A 27,433-nucleotide genomic window follows, 5' to 3' on the forward strand; every position below is an offset into this window, starting at 1 on the left:
GGCCTCCTCCGCGGCTCTTGATGATGTCATCGCCTGGGCTGCCATCACTGGATCAGACGACTCGCTGCAAGTGTCCTGCTCGCAGAGTCCAGCACAGCCGCTGTACCCCTGCCTCTAGCCTCTCCGTGGTCCATGTCCCTGGTTGAACTGGGACACTGGCACCTAGAGGCATTTTGGTGCAGGGCCTCTAGGCTCCCTGCTTCCGGTTTAGTTTTACATTCCGGATACTCCCAGGGGGCAGGGCTTTCTTTTCGCGTCTTTTAGTCTTCTGTGGCGCAGTTATTTTTCAGAGCAAAATGGCGGTGGTTTATCAAACAATAAAGTTCAGTCCATATGATACGATGTTTAGGGCACACGTCACCCGGTTTGACTGGGTCCAGTTCAATCCTGTTCGTGACGCCAGGAAAAAGGGTTGTAGCTCCCAGGGATATGGGGTACTCGGTTCCGGGCAGAGTCTTTATTGGGAATGTCACGGTAGTGACCTGAATTCTGGGCCTGAACAGATTTTTTTAAGTCGGGTTAGTCCCGCCAATCTCCGATATCTGCAAGTTCGCCCATCACTAGTCATATAGTGAAGCTTATGTAAATAAAATTAGGTTCTGGCTTCTACGACTATGAATTAATGAACAAAAAATAAATCCATAGGACCGAACTAGAGATGAGCAGGATGTAGAGATGCCGTTGTGCCAGCCCTGGATAATCAATAGCTGTGCTGAGGACACCGAAGGTAAAAGTATTTGGGCCCTCTGTCCAGCCACCAGGTACCACAAACTTGGACTCTGGACCAGAGTCCTGTGAATAGATCCACCCATCTCTAGTCCCAGCCATTTCAGATACAGTGGTACAGTCCTGCTGGGTTTACGGTTTGTCCCTGGTGACGATCTATAAAAGTTGTTAAGTATGATACTGTATTAAAGAAAAAAGGAGAAAGTAATGGGATGTTTACCATTTACAACATTCTCTTTCACAACCATTCTGCAGAACTTTGCACGCACTGTCAGCTCATGGAAGCCTGGGATTATGTGTTCTTTTGTTTTATTTGATTTTCATTGAACTCAAAAAACATTACTCTGGAAAAGAGCCAGTGGTGCATTAAAGTTTACTGAGATCATGATTGTCTACAAAGTAGCACAGAATGCTCAACATCAGTATTAACTATAACCTATTTCATTCTTCCCAGTAACCATAGCTGAGATCATAAAAGAGGGATGAATTCAGTAATTTCACAGTCAAGTAATATTACACTAAGCAGTATCATAATAGGAGGACATTGGTAGGACAGTTACGTCATTGCACTAAAACCATGCACACAATGAGGCTGCTGTACAGGAATAATTGATACACCGTTCTCACAGTAAGTGGACAATGCTCGTAGATATGTCAATGAATGGGAATCAAATTTACAGTGGAGTGACTGTGCATGAATAATGAACCCTATCCCAGTATGCCCAGTAATGTCCTAGAGCCATGGCAATAAATGTGGTGCTGCTGTCAGGTCCAATGCAAATAAGATAATAGAGGTGTATTCCAACGTTCAAGCAAATCTTATAAAACCATTTTCACATCTTCTTTTAGGCCTGAAACACACATTCGTGAAACACGTGCGTGTTTGGTCCGTTTCCGTGTATACTGGAGACACGGCCAAACGTGCACCAATGTTACTATATCTCAGCGGTTACAATTGCGTTTTTGGTTATCTCCGTGAGTCCGTCTCCGTGATGCGTTTTTTGGTCCGTGTCTCACGCCAGCATGTCCGTTTTCTGCACGCAACACGCAGCACGGACCCAATGAAAGTCAATGGGTCTGTGCGCACGTCCGAGTGACACAGACGCATCTCTGTTTGCTCCCTGTACATTTTGTGCTTTTTTCATGTGATGTCGGTCTTTTTTCTTTTTCTGTTTCGTTCTCTCCCTCAGCCCGTCGGTCGGTCTCTATGTCTGTCGGTCGGTCTCTGTGTCTTATCTGTCCCTCTAGCTGTCTGTCGGTCAGTTCCCCCCCCTCTCTCATACTTACCATTCCCCGATCTCCGGCGCGGCGCTGCACGGCTGTTATAATAACTCCGGCGGCTTTTACTATTTTGAAAAAGCCGGCCGCCCATTAATCAATCTCGTATTCCCTGCTTTCCCCGCCCACCGGCGCCTGTGATTGGTTGCAGTCACACACGCCCACCACGCTGAGTGACAGCTGTCTCACTGCACCCAATCACAGCAGCCGGTGGGCGTGTCTATACTGTGCAGTGAAATAAATAAATAAATAATTTAAAAAAACGGCGTGCGGTCCCCCCCCATTTTAATACCAGCCAGATAAAGCCATACGGCTGAAGGCTGGTATTCTCAGGATGGGGAGCCCCACGTTATGGGGAGCCCCCCACCCTAACAATATCAGTCAGCAGCCGCCTAGAATTGCCGCATACATTATATGCGACAGTTCTGGGGCTGTACCCGGCTCTTCCCGATTTACCCTGGTGCGTTGGCAAATCGGGGTAATAAGGAGTTATTGGCAGCCCATAGCTGCCAATAAGTCCTAGATTAATCATGTCAGGCGTCTATGAGACACCCTCCATGATTAATCTGTAAGTGACAGTAAAAAAACACACACACCCGAAAAAATCCTTTATTAGAAATAAAAAACACAAACAAATTCCCTCATTACCAATTTATTAACCCCGACAAACCCTCCATGTCCGGCGTAATCCACGGACTCCAGCGTCGCTTCCAGCTCTGCTGCATGGAGGTGACAGGAGCAGCAGAAGACACCGCCGCTCCGGTCACCTCCACGCAGCTAATGAGATGAGTAGCGCGATCAGCTGCTGTCAGTCAGGTAACTCGCGGCCACCGCTGGATCCAGCGGTGGCCGCGGGTAACCTCAGTGTCACCTCCATGCAGCAGAGCTGGAAGCGACGCTGGAGTCCGTGGATTACGCCGGACATGGAGGGTTTGTCGGGGTTAATAAATTGGTAATGAGGGAATTTGTTTGTGTTTTTTATTTCTAATAAAGGATTTTTTCGGGTGTGTGTGTTTTTTTACTGTCACTTACAGATTAATCATGGAGGGTGTCTCATAGACGCCTGACATGATTAATCTAGGACTTATTGGCAGCTATGGGCTGCCAATAACTCCTTATTACCCCGATTTGCCAACACACCAGGGTAAATCGGGAAGAGCCGGGTACAGCCCCAGAACTGTCGCATATAATGTATGCGGCAATTCTGGGCGGCTGCTGACTGATATTGTTAGGGTGGGGGGCTCCCCATAACGTGGAGCTCCCCATCCTGAGAATACCAGCCTTCAGCCGTATGGCTTTATCTGGCTGGTATTAAAATGGGGGGGGGACCGCACGCCGTTTTTTTTAATTATTTATTTATTTATTTCACTGCACAGTATAGACACGCCCACAGGCTGCTGTGATTGGGTGCAGTGAGACAGCTGTCACTCAGCGTGGTGGGCGTGTGTGACTGCAACCAATCACAGGCGCCGGTGGGCGGGGAAAGCAGGGAATACGAGATTGATTAATGAGCGGCCGGCTTTTTCAAATTAGAAAAAGCCGCCGGAACAGTGTGAATGCCGTGCAGTGCCGGTGATCGGGGAACGGTGTGGTATGAGAGAGGGGGGGACACTTCAGACACTCGGGGGATTAGCGGTCACCGGTGAATCCTTCACAGGTGACCGCTAATCAGTACACGGCACAAAGACAGAGCCGCGGCATGAGAATGGCTACTCTGTCTTCCGACATGTAGTAACGACATTTTGCATCACACACGTACATTTCACACGGACAACACACACACATGTCAGTTATTTCACTCACGCACACACGGACATTCCACACGCACATACGGCTAGCATACGGGATACACACGCAGGCCATACATACCATAAAAACGGAACTAAAAAACGGAAAACGGACCCGAAAAACGGCCCGTTTTACACGGACGTGGTTTTCACGGATGTGTGGCGGAGGCCTTAATTAGTCCACAAAAAGCACATGACAAGAAAAAGGTTGAAATCCAAGAAGAAATAAGTAAATACACCATCCTTAATCATTAATATATATTGTCATGTCAAACTTTGGGCACCCCTGGTAAAAATTAATGTTATTGTGAACAGTTCAGTTAAGCAATTTTAAGATGAAATGATCTCTAAAGGTAAAAATGACACATTTCCTTTAGGCAAAAAAAATACTTTGAAATGTTAAAATTAACAAAAAATGAAAATGAGCCGATGGAAAAGTTTGGGTATCCAGTATGGTTAGTACCTACGGTAGTAACAACCCCTTTGACAAGTATGACAGCTTGTAAATAGAGATGAGCGAACCTTAAGGTTGTCGTTGGGGGTCACGGAATTCGTGACGCACATCCGGCCTTGTTAGCGACGTCGTTGCGTGTGACACGTACAAGCGACCGCCAACGATCAAAAATACTCACCTTATCGTTGACACGTCGTTCATTTTCATAATATCGTTGCTCGTTGTGGACGCAGGTTGTTCGTCGTTCCTGAGGCAGCACACATCGCTACGTGTGACACCCCAGGAACAGCGAACAACACCGTACCTGCGTCCTTCGGCAACGAGGTGGGCGTTTTTTTCCTTCGGCTGCTCTCCGCCCCTCTGCTTCTATTGGCCGCCTGTCGTGTGACGTCACTGTGATGCCGCACGAACCGCCCACCGAGAAAAGAGGCAGTTTGCCGGCCACAGCGACGTCGCTAGGCAGGTAAGTATGTGTGACGGACGATATTGTGCGCCACGGGCAGCGATTTGCCCGTGACGCACAAACAACGGGGGCTGGTGCGATCTGCAGCGACATCGCTAGTGATGTCGCTGTGTGTAAAGCAGCCTTTGGGCTCGAGGCTCGGTGTTCGGGCTTGGAAAATGACATGAAAATCACCAAGGTGAGTATAGCGCTGTGCTTGTGTGTGAGTGATAGCCTATATTGTGCGCGCTGCGGTTAGTGTTTGTTTAGCTCAAATTTAGCTTACATTCAGCATTCTCAGATGTTTTGTTCATGGAGAATAAAAAAAATATCAAACACCGGCCACACACCTCCGGAAATGTTTTGCTTTTGGCCCATAGCAAAACATTTCCAGGTCTTTGAACAGTAGAACAATGTTGTCACATCAAATCGTACAGATGCTTAGCTTGCAGCGCAATACAGGGGTAACAATGGGAATGATATAGAAGGAAGGCCCTGGTGATAGGGAGAGGGGGGAGGGGACACTTCCTGCTCCTCACCTGAGTCTGTACCCTGCGCTCCCTAACATATCTATACTGGTGCTTTACCCCATCGCCATCACATGCCTAGGCCCTCGCTCGCCATGAACTCACCCTGGCTAGTGAGCAGGCCAGCAAGAACACTAATATCACCACTGCAATAATACAACACAAGGTAAGGGAGACATACAAAGAGAAAATAGAAGCAAAAAGGAAAAACACTTCAAGCTCCTCCAATGCAGCTAAACACCATAGCTCCAAGTCATGCTCCTCAGCTTCTTTCAGAGACAGGCTTCTTCCAAAGTGGTCAGCAATAGATTTAAAATCTATAACCAGTGTCAGATGGTAAGACACGTGACTTTTTATAGTGAAGGGGAGTGGTCACAATAGAGCTGCACCTGAGATTAAGGCTACAGAGGACAACCAGATTGAAATAATCCTTAACCCCTACAGCACTAAAACAAAGCAGATTCACTCAAATACAAATTGTAGACCTGCGAACAATAAGGTACTGTAACCCTCTGGTCCCAGACCGGCCAGAGGTCTCCCAAGAGTGGGACATAATGTACCACAACTCCAGAATCTGCTAAATCATATTGAAGGTTTTTTTCAGTCAAGCGAGGGTTTCGATTTGCTTCTCTAGCAATCCTACAAGCAGCTCTCACAGAAATTGTGATTGGTCTTCCAGGCCTTAACTTGAGCTCCACTGTTCCTGTTAACTGCCAGTCCTTAATTATATTTTGAACTGAGGAAAGGGCAATTTGAAAACACTTTGCTATCTTCTTAAGCCTTCTTCTGCTCTGTGGACCTCCATCATTCATCATTTTAATTTTCGGAGTGCTAGGCAGCTGGTTAGAAAAACATTGGCTGTTGTTTTTTTGGCACAAAGTTAAAGGAGCCTGTATTTTTAGAAGGCTGTAAAATTTGCATTACCTGGCCTTTCCTAAGGAAAATAGTGAACAAGCCATAACCCTCACAGGGTAACTAAGGTCTGAAATCTTGGTCAAAGCTATCTGAGCACACAAATCTCCAAGGGTGTCCTTACTTTTGCATCAGCCCATCATTTTCCTTCTTGAAATTTTTAAAATGTAAAAGATTAATATATATATATATATATATATAATTGCCTTATTCTGTCTGTCTGTCTGTCTGTCTGTCATGCTTCAAAATTGTGTCCTTACGGTGACATTGTGTCCTTACGGTGACACAAAGCTGATTGGCCGCTGGGCTCGCCATGGCCCCGCCCCCCCACACGGATTGGCCTCTCGCCCCGGCTCTCTGCAGGCCCCGCCCCCCTCACGCAATGCACGCTCGCTCTGGCCCAACTGACACGTAGCTCCGACTCCCAGGTGAGTACACACACACACATCAGATCACACTCACTCTCACACACACCTCACACATCACATCCACACACTCACAACATCCTGGGATATCGCTTGCTTCTACACCGGCTCCGTCACGATCCCAGCAGCGCCAGACATAACCTTGCGATGCTGGGATCTTGACGGAGCCCGTGAACGCTGGTAACCATTATACACATCGGGTAACTAAGGTCCCTTAGTTACCCGATGTGTATCATAGTTACCAGTGTACACCGGCTCACACTCACTCTCACACACACACACATCACACATACATCACATCGCATCCACATACTCACAGCATCCGGAGATATCGCTTGCTTCTCGGCGGCGATACTGTGCTGTGAGCTTCCAGGACCTGCCGGAGGATCACATGGCCAGAAGCATGTGGTATCTCCGGATGTTGTGAGTATGAGCGCGTATGTGCAATATCGTCAGTGTGTGTGTGCGTGAGTGTATGCGATCAGGTGTGTGTGAGTGTATGCGATCGGATGTGTGTGAGTGTATGCGATCGGGTGTGTGTGTGTGTGTGGGTGTGTGTGTGTGGGTGTGGGTGTGAGTGTATGCGATCGGATCTGTGAGTGTCGGCAGAGGAGCACGGCGTGCTGGAGGAGGCTGGGAGGAGAGAGGCTGATCCTGGGGAAGGCTGGGATGGGGAGGCTGATGCTGGAGACGGAGAGGCTGATGCTGGAGACAGAGAGGCTGATGCTGGGGACAGAGAGGCTGATGCTGGAGACAGAGAGGCTGATGCTGGGGACAGAGAGGCTGATGCTGGGGACACAGAGGCTGATGCTGGGGACAGAGAGGCTGATGCTGGGGACAGAGAGGCTGATGCTGGAGACAGAGAGGCTGATGCTGGAGACAGAGAGGCTGATGCTGGGGACAGAGAGGCTGATGCTGGAGACAGAGAGGCTGATGCTGGGGACAGAGAGGCTGATGCTGGAGACAGAGAGGCTGATACTGGGGACAGAGAGGCTGATGCTGGGGACAGGGAGGCTGATGCTGGAGACAGAGAGGCTGATGCTGGGGACAGAGAGGCTGATGCTGGAGACAGAGAGGCTGATGCTGGGGAGAGAGAGGCTGATGCTGGAGACAGAGAGGCTGATGCTGGGGACAGGGAGGCTGATGCTGGAGACAGAGAGGCTGATGCTGGGGACAGAGAGGCTGATGCTGGGGACAGGGAGGCTGATGCTGGAGACAGAGAGGCTGATGCTGGGATGAGAGAGGCTGATGCTGGGGACAGAGAGGCTGATGCTGGAGACAGAGAGGCTGATGCTGGAGACAGAGAGGCTGATGCTGGGGACAGAGAGGCTGATGCTGGAGACAGAGAGGCTGATGCTGGAGACAGAGAGGCTGATGCTGGGGACAGAGAGGCTGATGCTGGGGACAGAGAGGCTGATGCTGGAGACAGAGAGGCTGATGCTGGGGACAGAGAGGCTGATGCTGGGGACAGAGAGGCTGATGCTGGAGACAGAGAGGCTGATGCTGGAGACAGAGAGGCTGATGCTGGGGACAGAGAGGCTGATGCTGGGGACAGAGAAGCTGATGCTGGGGACAGAGAGGCTGATGCTGGGGACAGAGAGGCTGAGGCTGGGGACAGAGAGGCTGATGCTGGGGACAGAGAGGCTGATGCTGGAGACAGAGAGGCTGATGCTGGGGACAGAGAGGCTGATGCTGGGGACAGAGAGGCTGATGCTGGGGACAGAGAGGCTGATGCTGGGAGGAGAGAGGCTGATGCTGGAGACAGAGAGGCTGATGCTGGAGACAGAGAGGCTGATGCTGGGGACAGAGAGGCTGATGCTGGGGACAGAGAGGCTGATGCTGGCGCAGCATGGCGGATGGTGCACGTTTGGGAGTGCGCAGCATGGCGGATGGAGCACGTTTGGGAGTGCGCAGCATGGCGGATGGAGCACGTTTGGGAGTGCGCAGCATGGCGGATGGAGCACGTTTGGGAGTGCGCAGCATAGCGGATGGAGCACGTTTGGGAGTGCGCAGCATGGCGGATGGAGCACGTTTGGGAGTGCGCAGCATGGCGGATGGAGCACGTTTGGGAGTGCGCAGCATGGCGGCTGGAGCACGTTTGGGAGTGCGCAGCATTGCGGATGGAGCACGTTTGGGAGTGCGCAGCATGGGGTATGCAGCACGATGGGGAGTGCGGAGTATGGCGGATGGAGCACGTTTGGGAGTGCGCAGCATGGCGGATGGACCACGTTTGGGAGTGCGCAGCATGGCGGATGGAGCACGTTTGGGAGTGCGCAGCATGGCGGATGGAGCACGATGGGGAGTGCGCAGCATGGCGGATGGAGCACGTTTGGGAGTGCGCAGCATGGGGGATGGAGCACGATGGGGAGTGCGCAGCATGGCGGATGGAGCACGTTTGGGAGTGCGCAGCATGGCGAATGGAGCACGTGTCGGAGTGCGCAGCATGGCGAATGGAGCACGTTTTGGAGTGCGCAGGATGGGAGATGGAGCACGATGGGGGGTGCGCAGCATAGGGGATGGAGCACGTTTGGGAGTGCGCAGCATGGCGGATGGAGCACGTTTGGGAGAGCGCAGCATGGGGGATGCAGCACGATGGGGAGTGCGGAGTATGGCGGATGGAGCACGTTTGGGAGTGCGCAGCATGGCGGATGGACCACGTTTGGGAGTGCGCAGCATGGCGGATGGAGCACGTTTGGGAGTGCGCAGCATGGGAGATGGAGCACGATGGGGGGTGCGCAGCATAGGGGATGGAGCACGATGGGGAGTGCGCTGCATGGGGGATGGAGCACGATGGGGAGTGCGGAGTATGGCGGATGGAGCACGTTTGGGAGTGCGCAGCATGGCGGATGGAGCACGTTTGGTAGTGCGCAGCATGGCGGATGGAGCACGTTTGGGAGTGCGCAGGATGGGAGATGGAGCACGATGGGGGGGTGCGCAGCATGGGGGATGGAGCACGATGGGGAGTGCGCTGCATGGGGGATGGAGCATGATGGGAAGTGCACACCTACCCCCAACACACACACACACACGCGCGCGCACTGCACAACACACCACACACACACTGGGAACCACAAACAACTGCCCTACACAGACACCCACACACACAGACAAAGCTGCACACACAAATATACGCACATACCGCACAACACACACATTGCACAAAACATACCTCCCCCCAAAACACACCACACACACACAAACCGCGCAACACACACACAACGCTACAGACACACAGCGCTCCCCAAACAACACAACACACAAACAACACCCCTCTCACCCCCCATCACACCCAGACAACATCCAGAACATGTACAGCGCCCTACACAAACACTTGGTAACTACACACAACAACATCTATATATATATATATATAACAAAAATCATACATGAACTACACAATACGTAAATTCTAGAATAACCGATGCGTAGAATCGGGCCACCTTCTAGTATATATATATATATTTTCTCCACTCTGTTTCATTGCAGCCATCTGGTAAATTCAAAAAAGTTCATTTTTTTCTCATTAATTTACACTGCGCCCCATCTAGACAGAAAAACCCAGAAATGTAGAAATGTTTGCAAATTTATCAAACAAGAAAAACTGAAATATCACATAGTCATAAGTATTCAGACCCGTTGCTCAGTATTGAGTGGAAGCACCCTTTTGAGCTAGTACAGCCATGAGTCTTCTTGGGAATGATGCAACAAGGTTTTCCATACCTGGATTTGAGGATTCTCTGCCATTCTTCCTTGCAGATGCTATCCAGTTCCATCAGGTTGGATGGTGAACGTTGGTGGACAGCCATTTTCAGGTCTCTCCAGAGATGCTCAATTGGGTTTAGGTCAGGGCTCTGGCTGGGCCAGCCAGGATATCTCTGTACTTGGCCACATTCATCTTTCCATCAATTGCAACCAGTCGTCCTGTCCCTGCAAAAACACCCCCATAGCATAATGCTGCCACCACCATGTTTCACTGTTGGGTTTGTATTGGGCAGGTGATGAACAGTGCTTGGTTTTCTCCATACATACTGCTTAGAATTATCACCAAAAAGTTCTATCTTCATCTCATCAGACCAGAGAACCTTATTTCTCATAGTCTCGGAGTCCTTCATGTGGTTTTTTTGCAAAATCTATGCGGGCTTTCATATGTCTTACACTGAGGAGAGGCGTCTGTCAGGCCACTCTGCCATAAAGGCTCAACTGGTAGAGGGCTGCAGTAATAGTTGACTTTGTGAAACTTTCTTTGATCTCCCTACTGCATCTCTGGAGCTCAGCGACAGTGATCTTGGGGTTCTTCTTTAACTCTCTCACCAAGTCTCTTCTCCCACGATTGCTCAGTTTGGCTGGACGGCCAGGTCTAGGAAGAGTTTTGGTGGTCTCAAACTTCTGGCATTTAAGGAACCTTGAGGACTGCAAAAATTAATTTGTAACCTTGGCCAGATTGTGCCTTGGCACAATTCTGTCTCTGAGTTCTTTGGGCAGTTCCTTTGACCTCATGATTCTCCTTTGTTCTGACATGCACTGTGAGCTGCAAGGTCTTATATAGACACGTAAAAACCAAAAAACTGAGCTGTGACAAATGTTCAATAAACATGCAACATTACAAGCATGTGAATTGCAGCCTCAAGACTAGAAAAAAAAACAAGGAGAAAATTGTAGAAAAAATACCCTGACTATAAATAAATAAATTGCAAGTGCTTAATAAACAGGGTACTTAGTATATACATTTTTGCAAAAAGGTAAGAAGCTGTCTCACCTCGTCACGGTGTACCCATCTGAGACAGTCCCTAACCTACTAAAGTTAAAAACATATTCTGTACCTGACTAGTGTCATGTCAAAACTTCAATATGGATGGTAAAGTGGTTAGCTGGGTCCCAGATTAAATACACAGCAAAAAGTGAGAAGCAGGTAATTGTTCAGCCTCAGTATCAGGAGGGCTGCACCCCCAACTTGCTTTAAAGCAAGATAACAGACAAAAAACAAAAAAAAACTGAGCTGTAACAAATGTTCAATAAACATGCAACATTACAAGCATGTGAATTGCAGCCTCAAGACTAGAAAAAAAAACAAGGAGAAAATTGTAGAAAAAATACCCTGACTATAAATAAATAAATTGCAAGTGCTTAATAAACAGGGTACTTAGTATATACATTTTTGCAAAAAGGTAAGAAGCTGTCTCACCTCGTCACGGTGTACCCATCTGAGACAGTCCCTAACCTACTAAAGTTAAAAACATATTCTGTACCTGACTAGTGTCATGTCAAAACTTTAATATGGATGGTAAAGTGGTTAGCTGGGTCCCAGAATAAATACACAGCAAAAAGTGAGAAGCAGGTAATTGTTCAGCCTCAGTATCAGGAGGGCTGCACCCCCAACTTGCATTAAAGCAAGATAACAGACAAAAAAACCAAAAAACTGAGGTGTGACAAATGTTCAATAAACATGCAACATTACAAGCATGTGAATTGCAGCCTCAAGACTAGAAAAAAACAAGGAGAAAATTGTAGAAAAAATACCCTGACTATAAATAAATAAATTGCAAGTGCTTAATAAACAGGGTACTTAGTATATACATTTTTGCAAAAAGGTAAGAAGCTGTCTCACCTCGTCACAGTGTACCCATCTGAGACAGTCCCTAACCTACTAAAGTTAAAAACATATTCTGTACCTGACTAGTGTCATGTCAAAACTTCAATATGGATGGTAAAGTGGTTAGCTGGGTCCCAGAATAAATACACAGCAAAAAGTGAGAAGCAGGTAATTGTTCAGCCTCAGTATCAGGAGGGCTGCACCCCCAACTTGCATTAAAGCAAGATAACAGACAAAAAAAACAAAAAACTGAGCTGTGACAAATGTTCAATAAACATGCAACATTACAAGCATGTGAATTGCAGCCTCAAGACTAGAAAAAAACAAGGAGAAAATTGTAGAAAAAATACCCTGACTATAAATAAATAAATTGCAAGTGCTTAATAAACAGGGTACTTAGTATATACATTTTTGCAAAAAGGTAAGAAGCTGTCTCACCTCGTCACAGTGTACCCATCTGAGACAGTCCCTAACCTACTAAAGTTAAAAACATATTCTGTACCTGACTAGTGTCATGTCAAAACTTCAATATGGATGGTAAAGTGGTTAGCTGGGTCCCAGAATAAATACACAGCAAAAAGTGAGAAGCAGGTAATTGTTCAGCCTCAGTATCAGGAGGGCTGCACCCCCAACTTGCATTAAAGCAAGATAACAGACAAAAAAAACAAAAAACTGAGCTGTGACAAATGTTCAATAAACATGCAACATTACAAGCATGTGAATTGCAGCCTCAAGACTATATATAGACACATGTGTGCCTTTCCAAATCAAGTCTTATTGTTTTAATTAAACACAACTAAACTCCAATGAAGGAGTAGAACCATCTCAAGGAGGACCACAAGGATATGGACATCATGTGACTTAAATATGAGTGTCTGAGCAAAGGGTCAGAATACTTGTGACCATGTGATATTTCAGTTTTTCTTGTTTAATAAATTTGCAAAAATATCTGCATTTCTGTTTTTTTTCTGTCAACATGGGGTGCAGAGTGTACATTAATGGTAAAAAATGATTTTTTTTGAATTTACCAAATGGCTTCAATGAAACAAAGAGTGAAAACTTTAAAGGGGTCTTAATACTTTTCATACCCACTGTAAAATTCTATGCCTCTATCGCTTGACTGTTCACAATAACAGTAATTTTGACCAGGGGTGCCCAAACTTATGCATGTTACTGTATACTTGTATGTAACCATGAGTAAGGGTGGTATATCCATTTAAAGCAAATTGCTTTTTGTGGACTATTTAAAAAAAATAAAATAAATGTTTTTATCGGGTTTGCTCAAGTACTGGATCTTTATTATCCTATTGTCTGCCTGGGGTACCAGCCCTGCTTCTCAGTACTTGCCTTGAAGACTTTTTAATCAGGCAGCACCAACAGATTTGTATAACTGGTGAGCTGACCAATCTATACTCAAAACCATTGCAAATAAGTAGTGCTCGATTAAACTCTGTGGAGACCACTAAGCAGTTGAAATCTTGAAGCTCCTCCACCTGGTGCCTACTATGCTCAATTGGTAATCTGTTACTGTAAAGAAGTTTAAAAATGGTTCCACTCTGACCATCATCGCTTGCTTGCCTAATGGCACCTTTATTATGGTTCTATTATTAATGTGGTCCTATTAGTAAATTCTAAAAAGTAAGCCCATTTTTTTCAGCTACATAAAACTGTGCAAAATCAGTCTATTTTTCCCTTCTACAGAGACTTATCAAATATGTGGTAAGAATTATGCTGATTAATATTTAATCCAAGTGTCCTCCAAAAGTAAACACTTTGTCTGAAATAAAGGAGAGGGGAAAGAACACTTAAGGTGCCCTAACCATTTGTCTGTATAAGGCCTCCTTTATACGTCCATGATTCCGGTAATTATGACATCCATTTTCATATGTACCGAAGACACGGACATATGCAGACGCATTAAAATCAATGGATCTGTACACACATCCCTGTTTTCTCATGGACATGTGTCCGTGTGGCGCACAGGAGTGTCTGTTTTTCTTCAGCAGCACGGGTGTCCCATGGACCACACACTGATATAATTCGTGTGACATCAGTGTGACACATACCGAAGAAAACACATATCTTTGAAATAAAATGATTTTCTATACTCACTTGTCTCTAGCCCTGCTGTCTTCGGTACTGCTGTCACTTGCTTCCAGGCCCGCTCATTATGCTCATGAATATTCACTGCACCCCGGACCTGGAAGCAAAGCAGCGCCGGCGACAGCAGCGATGGTGACAGGAGAGTATAGAAGTTCCTGCTGTCCGTGTGCTATCACAGATAGCACACAGAGCGTACACTGACAACACACGCTGAAGACACACACGGAACACGCACACATATGCATCCACACCATGGACCATGAAAACGTGCATTTTTATCATGGACATGTGAAGGGGGGACTAAGAGCCGCTTTACACGCTACGACATCGCTAAAGCGATGTTGTTGGGGTCACAGAATTTGTGACGCACATCCGGCCTTGTTAGCGATGTCGTTGTGTGTGACACCTATGAGCTATTTTGAATAGTTGCAAAAACGTTCAAAATCGCTAATCGGTGACATGGGGGTCCATTCCCAATTATCGTTGCAGCTGCAGGTACGATGTTGTTCGCCGTTCCTGCGGCAGCACACATCGCTATGTGTGACACTGCAGGAACGAGGAACCTCACCTTACCTGCGTCCGCCGGCAATGAGGAAGGAAAGAGGTGGGCGGGATGTTACGTCCCGCACATCTCCGCCCCTCCGCTGCTATTGGCCGGCCGCTTAGTGACGTCGCGGTGACGCCGAACGCACCTCCCCCTTGAGGGAGGGATTGTTCGGCAGTCACAGCGACATCGCTGAACAGGTATGTGCGTGTGACGCTACCGTAGTGATAATGTTCGCTACATCAGCGATCACCACATATCGGCCGTACGACGGGGGCAGGTGCTATCGCGCTCCACATGCCAGCAAATGCTAGCGATGTCACAGTGTGTAAAGCGGCCCTAAGAGCCTGGTATTATAGAAAGCAACCCTGGTTGCAGTGGCTTGGTAGATAAAACGGTCTATGACTGGCAAAATCTTTGAGGAACAGAGGACAACCTGAGCTGAGCTTCTACTCAAAGAACCCCTTACACAAGTTTTCCTTCCACACACACAGATTTAGATGTGTCCACCTTTACCTTTCTTGTAAATTCTGTTGAGGACCCCAATTGCTTAATATATCCTAGCAAAAACTTTGACAGACTTGGTCTCTATATAGATAAAGAAGAACACATCTCTATGTTACTTTACAGGAACAATAAGCACAATGGGGCATACTTATCCATACTTCCCAACTTTTGAAGAACGGAAAGAGGGACAGATCATACACATTCTAACTACATCCCTAGCCAAACTTCAAGCCACACCCATTTGCCATTTCTTTCTATCCTGGCCGGGAGAGATGTCAGAGGGAAGGTGTCATTGAGGGACATTCAGCAGACACTCGAGACTGCAGGGTGTAGATTCAAATACGGAACGGTTGGGACTAAAGATGAGTGGATTGATGCACAGGACTCTGGCCCACCATCCAGGTCAGAGGTACCTAGTGGTTGGAAGGGAGGCTTGCAGATTTCTTACCTTCTGGAGTCCTCAACGCAACGTTTGATTAGTCAGGGCTGGTGCAACATCATCTGTGTGTCGTGCTCATCTCTAGTTGGACCTGTGGATTTATTTTTTAGTTCATTCATTCATAGTTGTAGCATCCAGAACTTTCTCATTTATATTAAGCTTCACTATATGACATTTTCCATATGTGCGTCTGTAAGGCCGTGTTCACACGTGTCAAAAAGGATGTGTTTTTTTGTTTTCTGCATTTTTTATGCCTTTTCACCTTTATTTGATGCTTTTTTGGTGCAGATGTAAAGCAGCATTTTAATGTGTTTTTTTTTATTACAGAAAAGCTTTGAAGTAACTGCAGTTTTTTACATGCTTGTTTTTAATATCCATATAGAAACCTCTAGAAAAAAAAACCACACCACACAGTTCAGCAGCATCTTTAAATGCAGAGTGGGCACAGTTTTCATGAAAACACATCAACTTTGCTTGAACAGTTAAACACAGCAGAATTTCTAGTGCAAAAAAGCAATAGAAAATATGCAGCATTTACACTACATGTGAACACGGCCTAAATTTCTCAAGTGGATGTGAGTTAATGAAAACTTGTGTTTTGGTGCATCTAACGATGCTGCTGAACTGTGCGGTTTTGGTGCTTATTTCGTAAATAGCCTTCTATGTGGAGAATGAAAAAAGCACATGTTAAAAAAGGCAGTTTCATTTTTAAGGCAGAATCAAACCTTTACTGTACTGTAAAAAAGCATTAAAAACTCTTCACATCTGCAGCAAAAACACATCAAATACCAGGGAAAATGCACAAAAGAAACGCTGCAAACACGCAATAATCATGGACGATTGTTATTGCGTTCTGTGGTGCGGACACCATATAACCATATATAACATAGAAAAAAAAATCAGTAGAAAAACACAGCTTTCACAATACATGTGAACCTGGCCTCAGCGCAACATCTTTAGTACTTTTTTATGGTTTTAATCGAAAAATAAATCAATCACAACATTTTTTTATCATTTTTACCATGTTCGCAAAAAAAGAGAAAATTACATTTTTGTAATTGTTTTTCATTATATTTAGTAGTTTTATAACATAACAAAATCTGAGTTTTTCTTCATCTCTAAAATACAAGTACATAGAAATACACTGCTATGTACAGATGTATTTCTTTGCACCAGTATAATCTGCTTCTGCGTTCACTGCTTGCAATGTAGCTTTATGTATACCAATATTCTTCAATGCTGGCTATGGTTCAAATATTTAGCAGTGGGTTTGATTCCTGGAAGACACCAGATCTCAAGAGAAGAAGAGAATTGTTAATCTAGAAAAGCAAACGAAGTAGGCTTGTCGCACTGTCAATACCAAGTTCATGTTGAATTTTCCTGGACAGGTGCTGATGATACTGATGTGGCACAGCAGATTAGAAAAAGGATAGAGGAAAATCTCGGCACATCCAATCCATGGTGAATATTATTAATTTTTTAACAGTAATTAAAAAAACATATTAAAAACAGAAGACTTGCTGAACAGGGTACCCCTCACATAAGGTGTACCCTGTCCAGCGGGTATTGTGTTTGTAATATGTTTTTGAATTTAAGTTACTAATTTTTAATATCCACCCTGGATTGGATGTGCCGAGGTTTTCCGCTATTTTTTCCTATTTTTTCCTCAAATCGGGACAGTCCTGCTGAATCCGGGACGGTTGAGTGTTATGTATACATAATAAATAAAACACACAAGAAATATGGGGCATGTCATGAAGGACATTTTTTGTTTCAAATTGTGCCACAATTCTAGAGAATTTATCTTGTCATATCTCTCAGTATTCCACAATACACCGACAAATAAAAGTGATATCTTTACACCTGGTGAATAAACCCTCTGATGTCATAGGCACTTCTGTGTAATGCACACAGTGATGTCACTAATTTGTCAATCTAGTAATGTTCATTAGTAATTTAATTTAAAGGACAACATGACCAATATTTATTTAAGCAATTATGCCAATCTTATGATTACAAAGTAAAAATAAAGTGTGTCACTTTTTCTGATAACTACTGTAAGCGACATGTGTTATCTGCCTGTAACCATCAGTCGGCTCCATTTGCTGTAGTTTAACCAGTAAAGGTGCGGAACACTTTCCTCCTTTCCTGACAAGACACAGGTCGGATTTTATCAGACATTTATGTTTAAGGTTTTCTTGTTCTGATATTCAAATATAATTTTGCCTCTTTTATGCAATATAACGGGCTTCATTATTATGTAATTTGTAGTTTCCTTTTTTCCTTGATATCAGAGATAATGTTAAGAAAAATAAGAAATACGTTCACATACTTTTTTTATTTTTTAGAACATTTTCAAATTACGCGCCTTTTTTCATAGAAATTCTATTTTATATATTGGGGTTTTTTTTCACTGGGACAGGACTAGAAACAGTGATTTGGAACTAGCAGTGTGTCTTTTTTGTAAGTTTTAACTTATTTACTTTTTTAATTTCTATCACACACTGTGCCCTCATAAGATATTATAAGATCTTTAGGGGCATTTTAACTTATTAATATATTCTTTTTCTTTTTGATTGTGACTGTAACTGAGGCTTGGCATATTAGCCCCAGTTACAGGGGAAATTAAGCCTTCTGCTTTCATAGTGTAGATAACTGGGTCTCAGTCACAGGTCTTATGAGCAGTGTTTCTTCAAACTGCAGCCTGTCCTGACATGTGGCTACATCAGGCCGCCATTAGAATTATGTGATGGGTGCTATTTTATTACATTCCTTAATGGTTGGGGCATGAGGAAAACTTTTTCTTACTTCTTCTGAATGTAAACTATGGTCCAAGTGCATTGAGCAAGTTTGCAACCATCTAGTCGGATTCTGTCCAAAAGTATACATATGGCATACTTGCTTGCACTCAATGACAGATGATCTTGGCTCTGACACCAGAAAACCCTAACAGCACAGAGTGCATGCAATGTGAGGATTCACAATTCTGCAGTCACCTAGAGTATGGGGGCTTGATTTTTGCGAGACAGGATGAACTTTTGTATAACATCATTCATTCTGTCACATAGTGTACTGCAAAATGGGAAAACATTCCAAGTGCAGTGATTTTTTAAAAATAGGGCAATTCCAAAATGTTTTTTTGGGTATGTTAGAGATTTATAGCGGGATTTAACTGCTTAAACTGGCTGTTAGAGACAAATATTGGCTGATTAAATCAGCTGACGGTGTTGGGAAAGATGTGAGCTCGGTGTTTGAGCCACATCAAAGGTAGGGACATCACATATGACGTAAATATACATTATATGTTGTGAAGGGGTTAAGTGCTACTGAGTGAATGGAGAGTGAGGAAACAGATGATAGTGGGACCAAATTCTGAAAAAAATGTAAGAAGAGAGAACAGGGAATAGTTAGATTATTGAGGTGGTAAGCCAGTCTAAAGAAAGGTGTTTTTAGGCCACATTTAAACTGTGGATAAATAGTACATTTACTATATAATTATACATTTTATTCCCTCTGCCCAAGTGCATAACCTTACATTTATCTACATTAAACTTTAATTTTTATTTCTTGTCCCAAGCCTCCAGTTTAGATCTTGCTCCCACTTGCATATGACATCTGTTGTGAGAGCATCGGAAGCGATATGCTAATGACCCTCTGCTTAGGCTCTGCTGCAAGTGTGAGCAGAGTGTCATGCAACTGCAATCTGATTTTGCAATGGGATCACAGGTGCAGAGAAGAGGGAGAAATTAATCTCTCTATGTTCTATGCTGCCTGTCTGTACGCATATCACACTGCACTCAGATGTCATCCGAGTGCAGTCCAATGTTACACACGCACCCATAGATTTGTATGGGTGCATGTGTGCAAGAATCGCTGCAAAATGCAATATGCTGCAATTTTTTTCTCATGCCGATTTGGTAAACAAATTGTAGCTAGACACTGCCTCATTGTTTAACACTGGTGCGAGTGCGGAGCTTTACATAAATCCTTCTGTAATCTTTTTGTGTTGATTACTTACAGATTTAGTATCATCTGAAAATATGGAAATTCTACTCATTGATAAATACTTTAAAAAGAAGAGAGCCCAAAACTGACCCCTGTGGTACCCCACTGTTAACTGTTACCCAGTCCAAATGTATCCAATCATAACCATTCTTTGTTTCCTATTACTGAACTAGTTGTTAACCCAGTTACACATATTTATACCATTATTCTCATTTTATGTACCAACCTTTTATGTGGCACCGTATCAAATGCTTTGAAAAGTCCATATACAAAACTCCATATCAACAAAACAAAAACAAAAAACAATAACATGACAACATTGTAGGGTTTTTAATCATTTCACTGCACTTTGAATTGTGTTCACCTTTTTCCAGTATATTGCATGGTAAAATAAATGGTGTCATTCAAAACTATAACTTGTTCTGCAAAAAATAGGCCCTAATGCAGCCATATCAGCGGAAAAATAAGAAAAAAGTTGTCTTTTGGTACAAGGATTCAATAGAAGCACAAAAATGGAAAATAACCTGGTCATTAAAGGGTAAAACAAAGGTGGAATATGAACATTAAAATATGAACAAGACTGCAGGCAGAAAATCAGGAGATCCAGCTGTGTGTGAACATTCAGTACAGTATGTGGTAAACCAATTGCTATGAAGGATTTTAAGGGTCTTCTTATAAAAAATAAGATTTGGATTGCCGCCAAGAAACAAGGAAGCAGAGTCACACGCAAGTTCATACTAATGGTAGAAACATGCTTATATATAAATATAAGCTACCCTTGATGTGTTTGCCAGAACTTAATGAGGCCGTCTCAGGTACACTAGCAAACCAAGTGAAGCCAACATCTTATGACTCGCATAAGACAAGAGTACAAAAGTGCAAAGGTTTTTCTTAGAACTGGCAAATTAAGAATGTTGGTGGAATTAATTTACTGTGACATTCTGAGTGCGAGTTGCACAAGTTCTTCTGGATACTATTTTATTAATGGAAGTTTACAGTTTGAAGACATTTAAAGTGGTCTCAGTGAGGCTGGGTTCACACTACTGTATTTTCTCCATCCTAGATACGGTAAATGGACTCAGATCAGAGTGGGATCCGTTTTTCTCGGAGGTGGAGAATAAAAAAATAAAAAGTTTCCCCATATTCTCCATTCTGTCAGTTTGTGAAAATTGGACTGCACTTGGGGGTCATCTCAATGTGGTCCAATTTTTTTCATATAGTTGAATGGTCGAATGCCATCCAATTCTCGAAGGCAAATCGTGCATGTTGTGATTTTTTATTTTCCAATGAGGCAGTGCAATTGTCCAAGAATACGGTTGTCTGTATGAGCCCTTACTTCTGTTCATGCCCAACCACAGAGTTTGAGGCACTTGGGGACTGATTCCTATCAATCAGTGGGTTTCATACTTTAGAGACGTGATCCCAGGTGTCTGAAATAAGACAATAATTTTATCAAATAAGATAACCTTATTGTTGCTTTAAATGACCTCAAATAAGGATAGAAAGTTTATTTCCAAGGAAGAAAGCAATAGGAGATAGGTCTTAGGCATTGATATATACCTAACTGTTGGGCATATCTATTGGTCCTTTTATACGGACCAACCAGCAGCACTAAACAACCAATTGGCATTGAAAAGCCTGTTTACACAGCCGGACCTCGATTAATGATGCACATTGAACAATGTATAGTCAATCATTTAATGTGCACAGGCGTCTGCCATTGTTCTCGGCAGCACAGGTGCTGTTTACATGGGATGCTGCACTACAGAGTACGATGATCTTTTGCGCTGCGCAGAAGATCTTTACACGAAAGATAATTTCACTCAATGAATAAGTGTTTTGCTTGTTAATCGGTTCTGTTTACAATATAAGAATATCATGGACAATGGTCCATAATTAAAGTGTAAATGTAGCTAAAGGGGTTTTCCACTAATTAACCCTCTTTCATATGTCCTAAGTTCTTAACTCTTCCTACTAATCAGTTTTCTATCATACTGCTATTACCTGCCCTTCTCCCCGTACTGCACGTGCTTGTTTGCCGCACATGCAGCACTGGGGGACTCCTTCTGCTACGCATGCAGTTCCTGGGAATAACAGTGATTGTGCTATATCCTGGACTCCTGATGAACCCCAATATATAAGTGGGGGGAAACATGTCGAGCTTGGGAGAATCCTCTTGTTTGATACCCATCTAGGAATGCCCTGGTTTGTTTACTGTGCCATATGAAAGATATCCATGACAATGCTCTCCGGATTACTCCTAAGATAATTTTTTTTTGGCATTTTTGCCTTACTTATATTACTGGACAAGATGGAATAGGTTGTTTGTATCTGTGTCATAGTTTATCTTGTCTGAAGTTGAAGAGGGAGTTTAGGGATATTAATCAGGGAATCGTGGAATGGGGGCACCACTTGAACCCATTCATGTTATATCTCCATTGATAGGTAGTGGACAGCGTTCTCCTAGGGACATTTAGTATATTATTACCCCTATATTATCACATTTTCTAGGATCATCGGTGACCCTGCTATATTATCTAGTAGGGTTTTTTTGATAAGTCCTTTGCTATAATTGAGGTAGTCTATGTTTGTATCACTGTGTGTCTTATTAAATGTGGGATATATGGTAGCTAGTTTTTTAGATTTATTTAATAAACTTGTGTATTAATATATCTGTATTTGGGTAGATTCTGTTAGCCTTTGATTTACTGCCGTTTGATTATCCTTTTTGAGTATTTTGCTCCTGCTACTGTACACTCATCTCTGTGTGGGTCATGTAGATCTCTGTTGTGTTGCAGCCACTTCTTCTTCCGATCCGGGGAATCAGATGAACTCTGAGTAGTGCACATCATTAATGGGGGCAGGGCTACCTCTCAGTGAGTGACAGCAATCTGAACACACATGCTCAGATCAGACTTCACGCTCCTCCTCTGCCTGGATCCTGGCGATCCTTTGGAGTAATGTCTCTTCAGCTGACAAGCGCTGTTGATCATTAGAAAGCATATCCCAGAGCTTGTCAGCAAAAGAGAGGGCTCTCTAAAGAATTGCCAGGATCCAGGCAGAGGAGCATGAAGTCTGATCTGAGCATGTGTGTTCAGATTGCTGTCACTCACTGAGAGGCAGCCCTGCCCACCACCAATGACGAGCGCTACTCAGTTCATCTGATTCCCCAGATCGGGATTAGCAGTGACTGCATCACAACAGAGAACTATATGACCCACACAGAGATGAGCATACAGAAGGAGGGCAGATGCTAGAAGTACATTAGAAAAAAATGGAAATGGGTTAAATTAGTAGTGGAAAACCTCTTTATAATCTATGTAAGAGAATGTGGAAAGCAAGTCATCTAAGTTACCTTTTTGTTAAGTCATCTAAGTTATCTTTTTGGACTTTTTTCTATTATAATGTAGGGTTCAGTTTATTTAATGTTTCTATACCAAAATGATTGTTTTTCTCATTATCTCCAGAGTGGGAAGACGACCAATAATGTGGATCACAAGCACATGCCAGTTTATATTCGGTGTTGCGGTGGCATTTACTTTCAACTACTACAGCTTTGTCATTGTCCGTTTTTTCCTGGCTATGGTTTGTTTCTATTTTATTATATGTAACAGTATATCAAGTTCTACAAAAAAAACCTAGGTAATTGGAGATGGGAAATATTTTAGACTTTGTATGTTTTGTTAGAAATTACTTTATCACAAATTATATATCCCATAATCCATCATGGTGTATATTTTTTTTTACCATAGACAGCAATGAGTGATGTATTGAAAGGTTGGTGCAAATTTATCTCCATTTATTATCAGCATTTATAGTCTGATTTTTACAGGATCAACAAAATATTTAAACAGATAATCTGTCCAGAGTCCTTTTAAAATCAGATAAAGAAAATGATTTTATCCCAGAATTAAAAATTAACTTTTATTAAGTAAAGATAAAAAACACCCATATCAAAACACATATAAATCAGAAATATAAAAATACCAATAGTCTTAGAGATAAGTATCCTTATGGTTGGCTCTAAAGCTGTCCCTAATGAATTCCCTAACACTGATATTGCTGCCTGCCAGCAGAGATAGACAACCTAATGTTACTTGATGCCCCTGCTCCACGGTGGCTCTCCCTTCACTTATCCTCACGTACCCTTCTACATAAGATAGGGAAGAAATATAATTATTTATCATTGCCTAACTGACGGATCCGTCTTCCTATCACTTCTTAAAACGCCCTTCGATGATGAACCCGTATGTATGACACAAAAATGATTATGGACAGGATAACAGGAACAGGTTTTAGTAATGACCTTAATAGGGTTATAAATGTTCACTAACCCCAAGATAAACATAAGATTGTTTTAAGCAAGACCCCTGTCAGAGTAATCTTATCAATAGTGTACCAGACAGTCCACCTGCATTATTCTTTCCATTACTTATTGGTATTTGTATCCATAAATGACTTCCCCAAAATATTATTAAAGGCCAAAGATTATATCAGTACAGTCCGATGTCTCTTTAGGTGCTCCTTAGCCCACAGTTCAGTCAGTGAATTCAATATTTGTCCGGATCACCTTACTGTGCATATATTGTGGCCTCACTCCGTATTCTTCTGCCGCAATGCGTTTCCCCCTGCAATAATGAGGTTCCTCGTGAGGCTAAATTAGATAACTGAAGTCCACAATGTCGACATCCAAGAAATAAACTGGATATAGTGTGTAGGGCCAACAATCTGATGTGTATTATTGGGGCTTCCTGACACTTTCACGGCAGATTATTTTCAGAGAGAGGGATATTTGAATCCAGACACCGAAACATTTATTTTCCAACAATGACCCTTATAAAAGTCAATTAGCTGATGCAACTGAGACGTTGTAGAGCTGTAATACTCTGATAATCCTTTATTCTAACAAATAACTTAATTTGCTTAATTTGTGTATACTTATTTTTATTTAGAATTGGCTGTATATAATCAATAATCATGTTCTTTATCTTTTCAGGCGTCCAGTGGATACCTAGTTGTGGTGTTTGTTTATGTGACAGAATATGTAGGAATTAAGGCTCGCACTTGGGCATCCATACACATTCATGCTTTCTTTGCCGTTGGTGTTATGGTTGTGGCTCTTGTCGGTTATTTGGTGCGTACCTGGTGGATATATCAAATAGTTCTGTCTGTCATCACGCTGCCATTCATCCTCTGCTGCTGGATGCTTCCTGAGACTACATTCTGGCTACACGCCCAGGGAAGATATAAAGAAGTAGAAAAGATAATCACGACAATGGAAAAGTGGAACAAAGTGAGCACTCCATGCAAGCTGTCCGAAATATGCCCCGTGGAGGAGGCCGGGGAGCTTAGTGGAAACGATACTCAGCCTCCCAAAAGACACAATGTGCTTGCCCTCTTTCACAACTGCACTTTTGCAAGAAGGACCATTTCTGTGTGGCTCATCTGGTTTACTGGAAGCTTGGGATACTATGTATTCGCTTTAAACTCAGTCAACTTAGGAGGAAATGAATATTTAAACCTTTTTCTTTCAGGTATTGACAGTTTGTCATAGAAATCAAATTATAAGCTGCCATATACTGTATACCACATGCACACAATATAACAATACTAATGTAATAATTGCATATTATAGGAAGGTGGATTCCACAATTGTCCTTCTTGCATGTACAAACTTTATGTAGCACCCAACTATACCACCGAATATCCTGACCCTACTATGTAGAGTTCTGGAGTTAACTATACCACCGAATATCCTGACCCTACTATGTAGAGTTCTAGAGTTGACTATACCACCGAATATCCTGACCCCACTATGTAGAATTCTGGGGTTAACTATACCACTGAATGTCGTTACCCTACTATGTAGAGTTCTGGGGTTAACTATACCACCGAATATCCTGACCTACAACGTAGAGTTCTGGGGTTAACTATACCACCGAATATCCTGACCCTACTAAGTAAAGTTCTGGTGTTAACCAACAACCGACATCAACATGACTAAACTGTAATGTCTATGTCCATTGTAATTCCTAATTATCATTTCTGCACATTCAATTCAGAAATTAACTAATTGGCTAACATTATTTTGTAGGTGCTGTGGAAATCCCATCCTATATTGTCTGTTGTCTTAGTATGGACAAACTTGGCAGAAGAAATACGCTGGCTCCATTCCTTTTACTGAGTACTGCCATTTGTGTAGCGATTATGGTCATTCCAGAGGTATACATACTATTCTGTCTTGCGCTATGTAAAAGTTACGGTATAATTTTTTTCATTATTGAAAAACATCTGATTCATATTGTTATGATCAGTTATCTACCCATAATTAATTTATCTTTTGCACTGTGTTTTTGTGAAGTGTCCCTCACGACCAATACATACTCTCTCCAGAATGGTTCAGGTTTTCAGCAGCTTTCCAGCATATAGATGTATTTATAAGAATTTGTAAATTATTCTTCACCTTAACACAGTATACAGTTATCATTACTGCCTAAAGGGAACCTGTCACATTGAGCAACTATATATCTGCCAATATACGGTTAAGCGGCAGCTAAATAGCGTTTAACATCCGGTTAGCAGAGAGAGAGTATTAAGTTTTATTCTTCCTATGGCAGCTCAATTTCAGTCATTGTGGTGCAGAAAACAATTATAGTCATTGTTGACTGTACTATGAGCGGGGCTGTATTCACTCCCCGATACTTTGATTGACAGCCTGCTCTGTAGCGTGTATGTGCAGTATAGTGTGTTCATGATGGGCTGTCAAACAAAGTGCAGGGGAGTGATTACAGTCCCGCTCATAGTATAGCCTGTAATTATTCTCTGCACCACCCTGATGACTGGATACGAGTGGCTGCAGGAAGAATAAAACTTATTTTTTTCCCTGCCACCATACAACTAGTAAGTCAGCAAAGCCACGGTTTAAACCCACCTAGTCTCGTGTATGGCTTTGTCCCCAGTGGCTTTTAAAGTATGTTCTTCTCTGAAATCCTGCAGCCATTCAGAGTCAAAGATATGAAGGATGGTACGGATGCAGGGCTATAGGGTCTCTGCACTCCTTCACCAGAGAGAGACAGTGTATGTGTATGTCTTCGGGAGGGGTGTGCTACACTTACTATTGTCTTCAGGTTAGTGTCCATCATCCCACAGCTGGTCCCCATCGTAGACACAGTAGACAAACATGTGACACTGGAGTATTCTTGGCAACTAAAACTTGAATACTTTTTTTTTCCTTTCCACCACTATGACATGGCCTCACTCCTTACAGTTTTGCAGTTACTATTTCTTTGGGGTACTCTCATTCTAACTATCACTAGTCCTGCTGCTGGGCACATGTGTCTCCATTCCCCGATCTTCTTCTTACTGCTGTCCACTTCTGGGCCCAAATGAATGTCTAGTCTGGTGGCTTCTCTGAGCCCGTTAAGGTGAGCCATAGGCTCCGGACCTTTAGGAGGCTACCTCAGGGTTCCCTGACTGGCCCTTACTTCATGCTGCATCTTACCACGTAATTTTATCACATACATTAACAGTGTACTTGGTATCTAAAGTACATTATCTTTACAACAAAGACAATTAGCATAAAACAGTAGCAGCGGTCGCAACCACCTTAGCTGAGATCATACAGCCAGTCTTACACATGCTGTCCATGGTTCAAGCAGCTTGTATCAGCTGTCAGATTGTGGCTCATTGAAGTT

General features: G+C 43.4%; 1 protein-coding gene across 1 annotated transcript in view; it reads left to right on the plus strand.

Annotated features, from left to right (window-relative positions):
• SLC22A16 (solute carrier family 22 member 16) overlaps positions 1-27,433 on the plus strand; it is an 84,338-nt gene that overhangs the window by 42,185 nt on the left and 14,720 nt on the right. Inside the window, exons 3-5 of the mRNA XM_075340050.1 lie at positions 23,207-23,324; positions 24,736-25,273; positions 25,834-25,961. Coding sequence (XP_075196165.1) covers positions 23,207-23,324; positions 24,736-25,273; positions 25,834-25,961 — 784 coding nt within the window. The remainder of the gene's footprint in view (positions 1-23,206; positions 23,325-24,735; positions 25,274-25,833; positions 25,962-27,433) is intronic.

This window comes from Anomaloglossus baeobatrachus, chromosome 3, assembly GCF_048569485.1.
Source record: "Anomaloglossus baeobatrachus isolate aAnoBae1 chromosome 3, aAnoBae1.hap1, whole genome shotgun sequence".
In the NCBI taxonomy this organism is placed as follows: Eukaryota; Metazoa; Chordata; class Amphibia; order Anura; family Aromobatidae; genus Anomaloglossus; species Anomaloglossus baeobatrachus.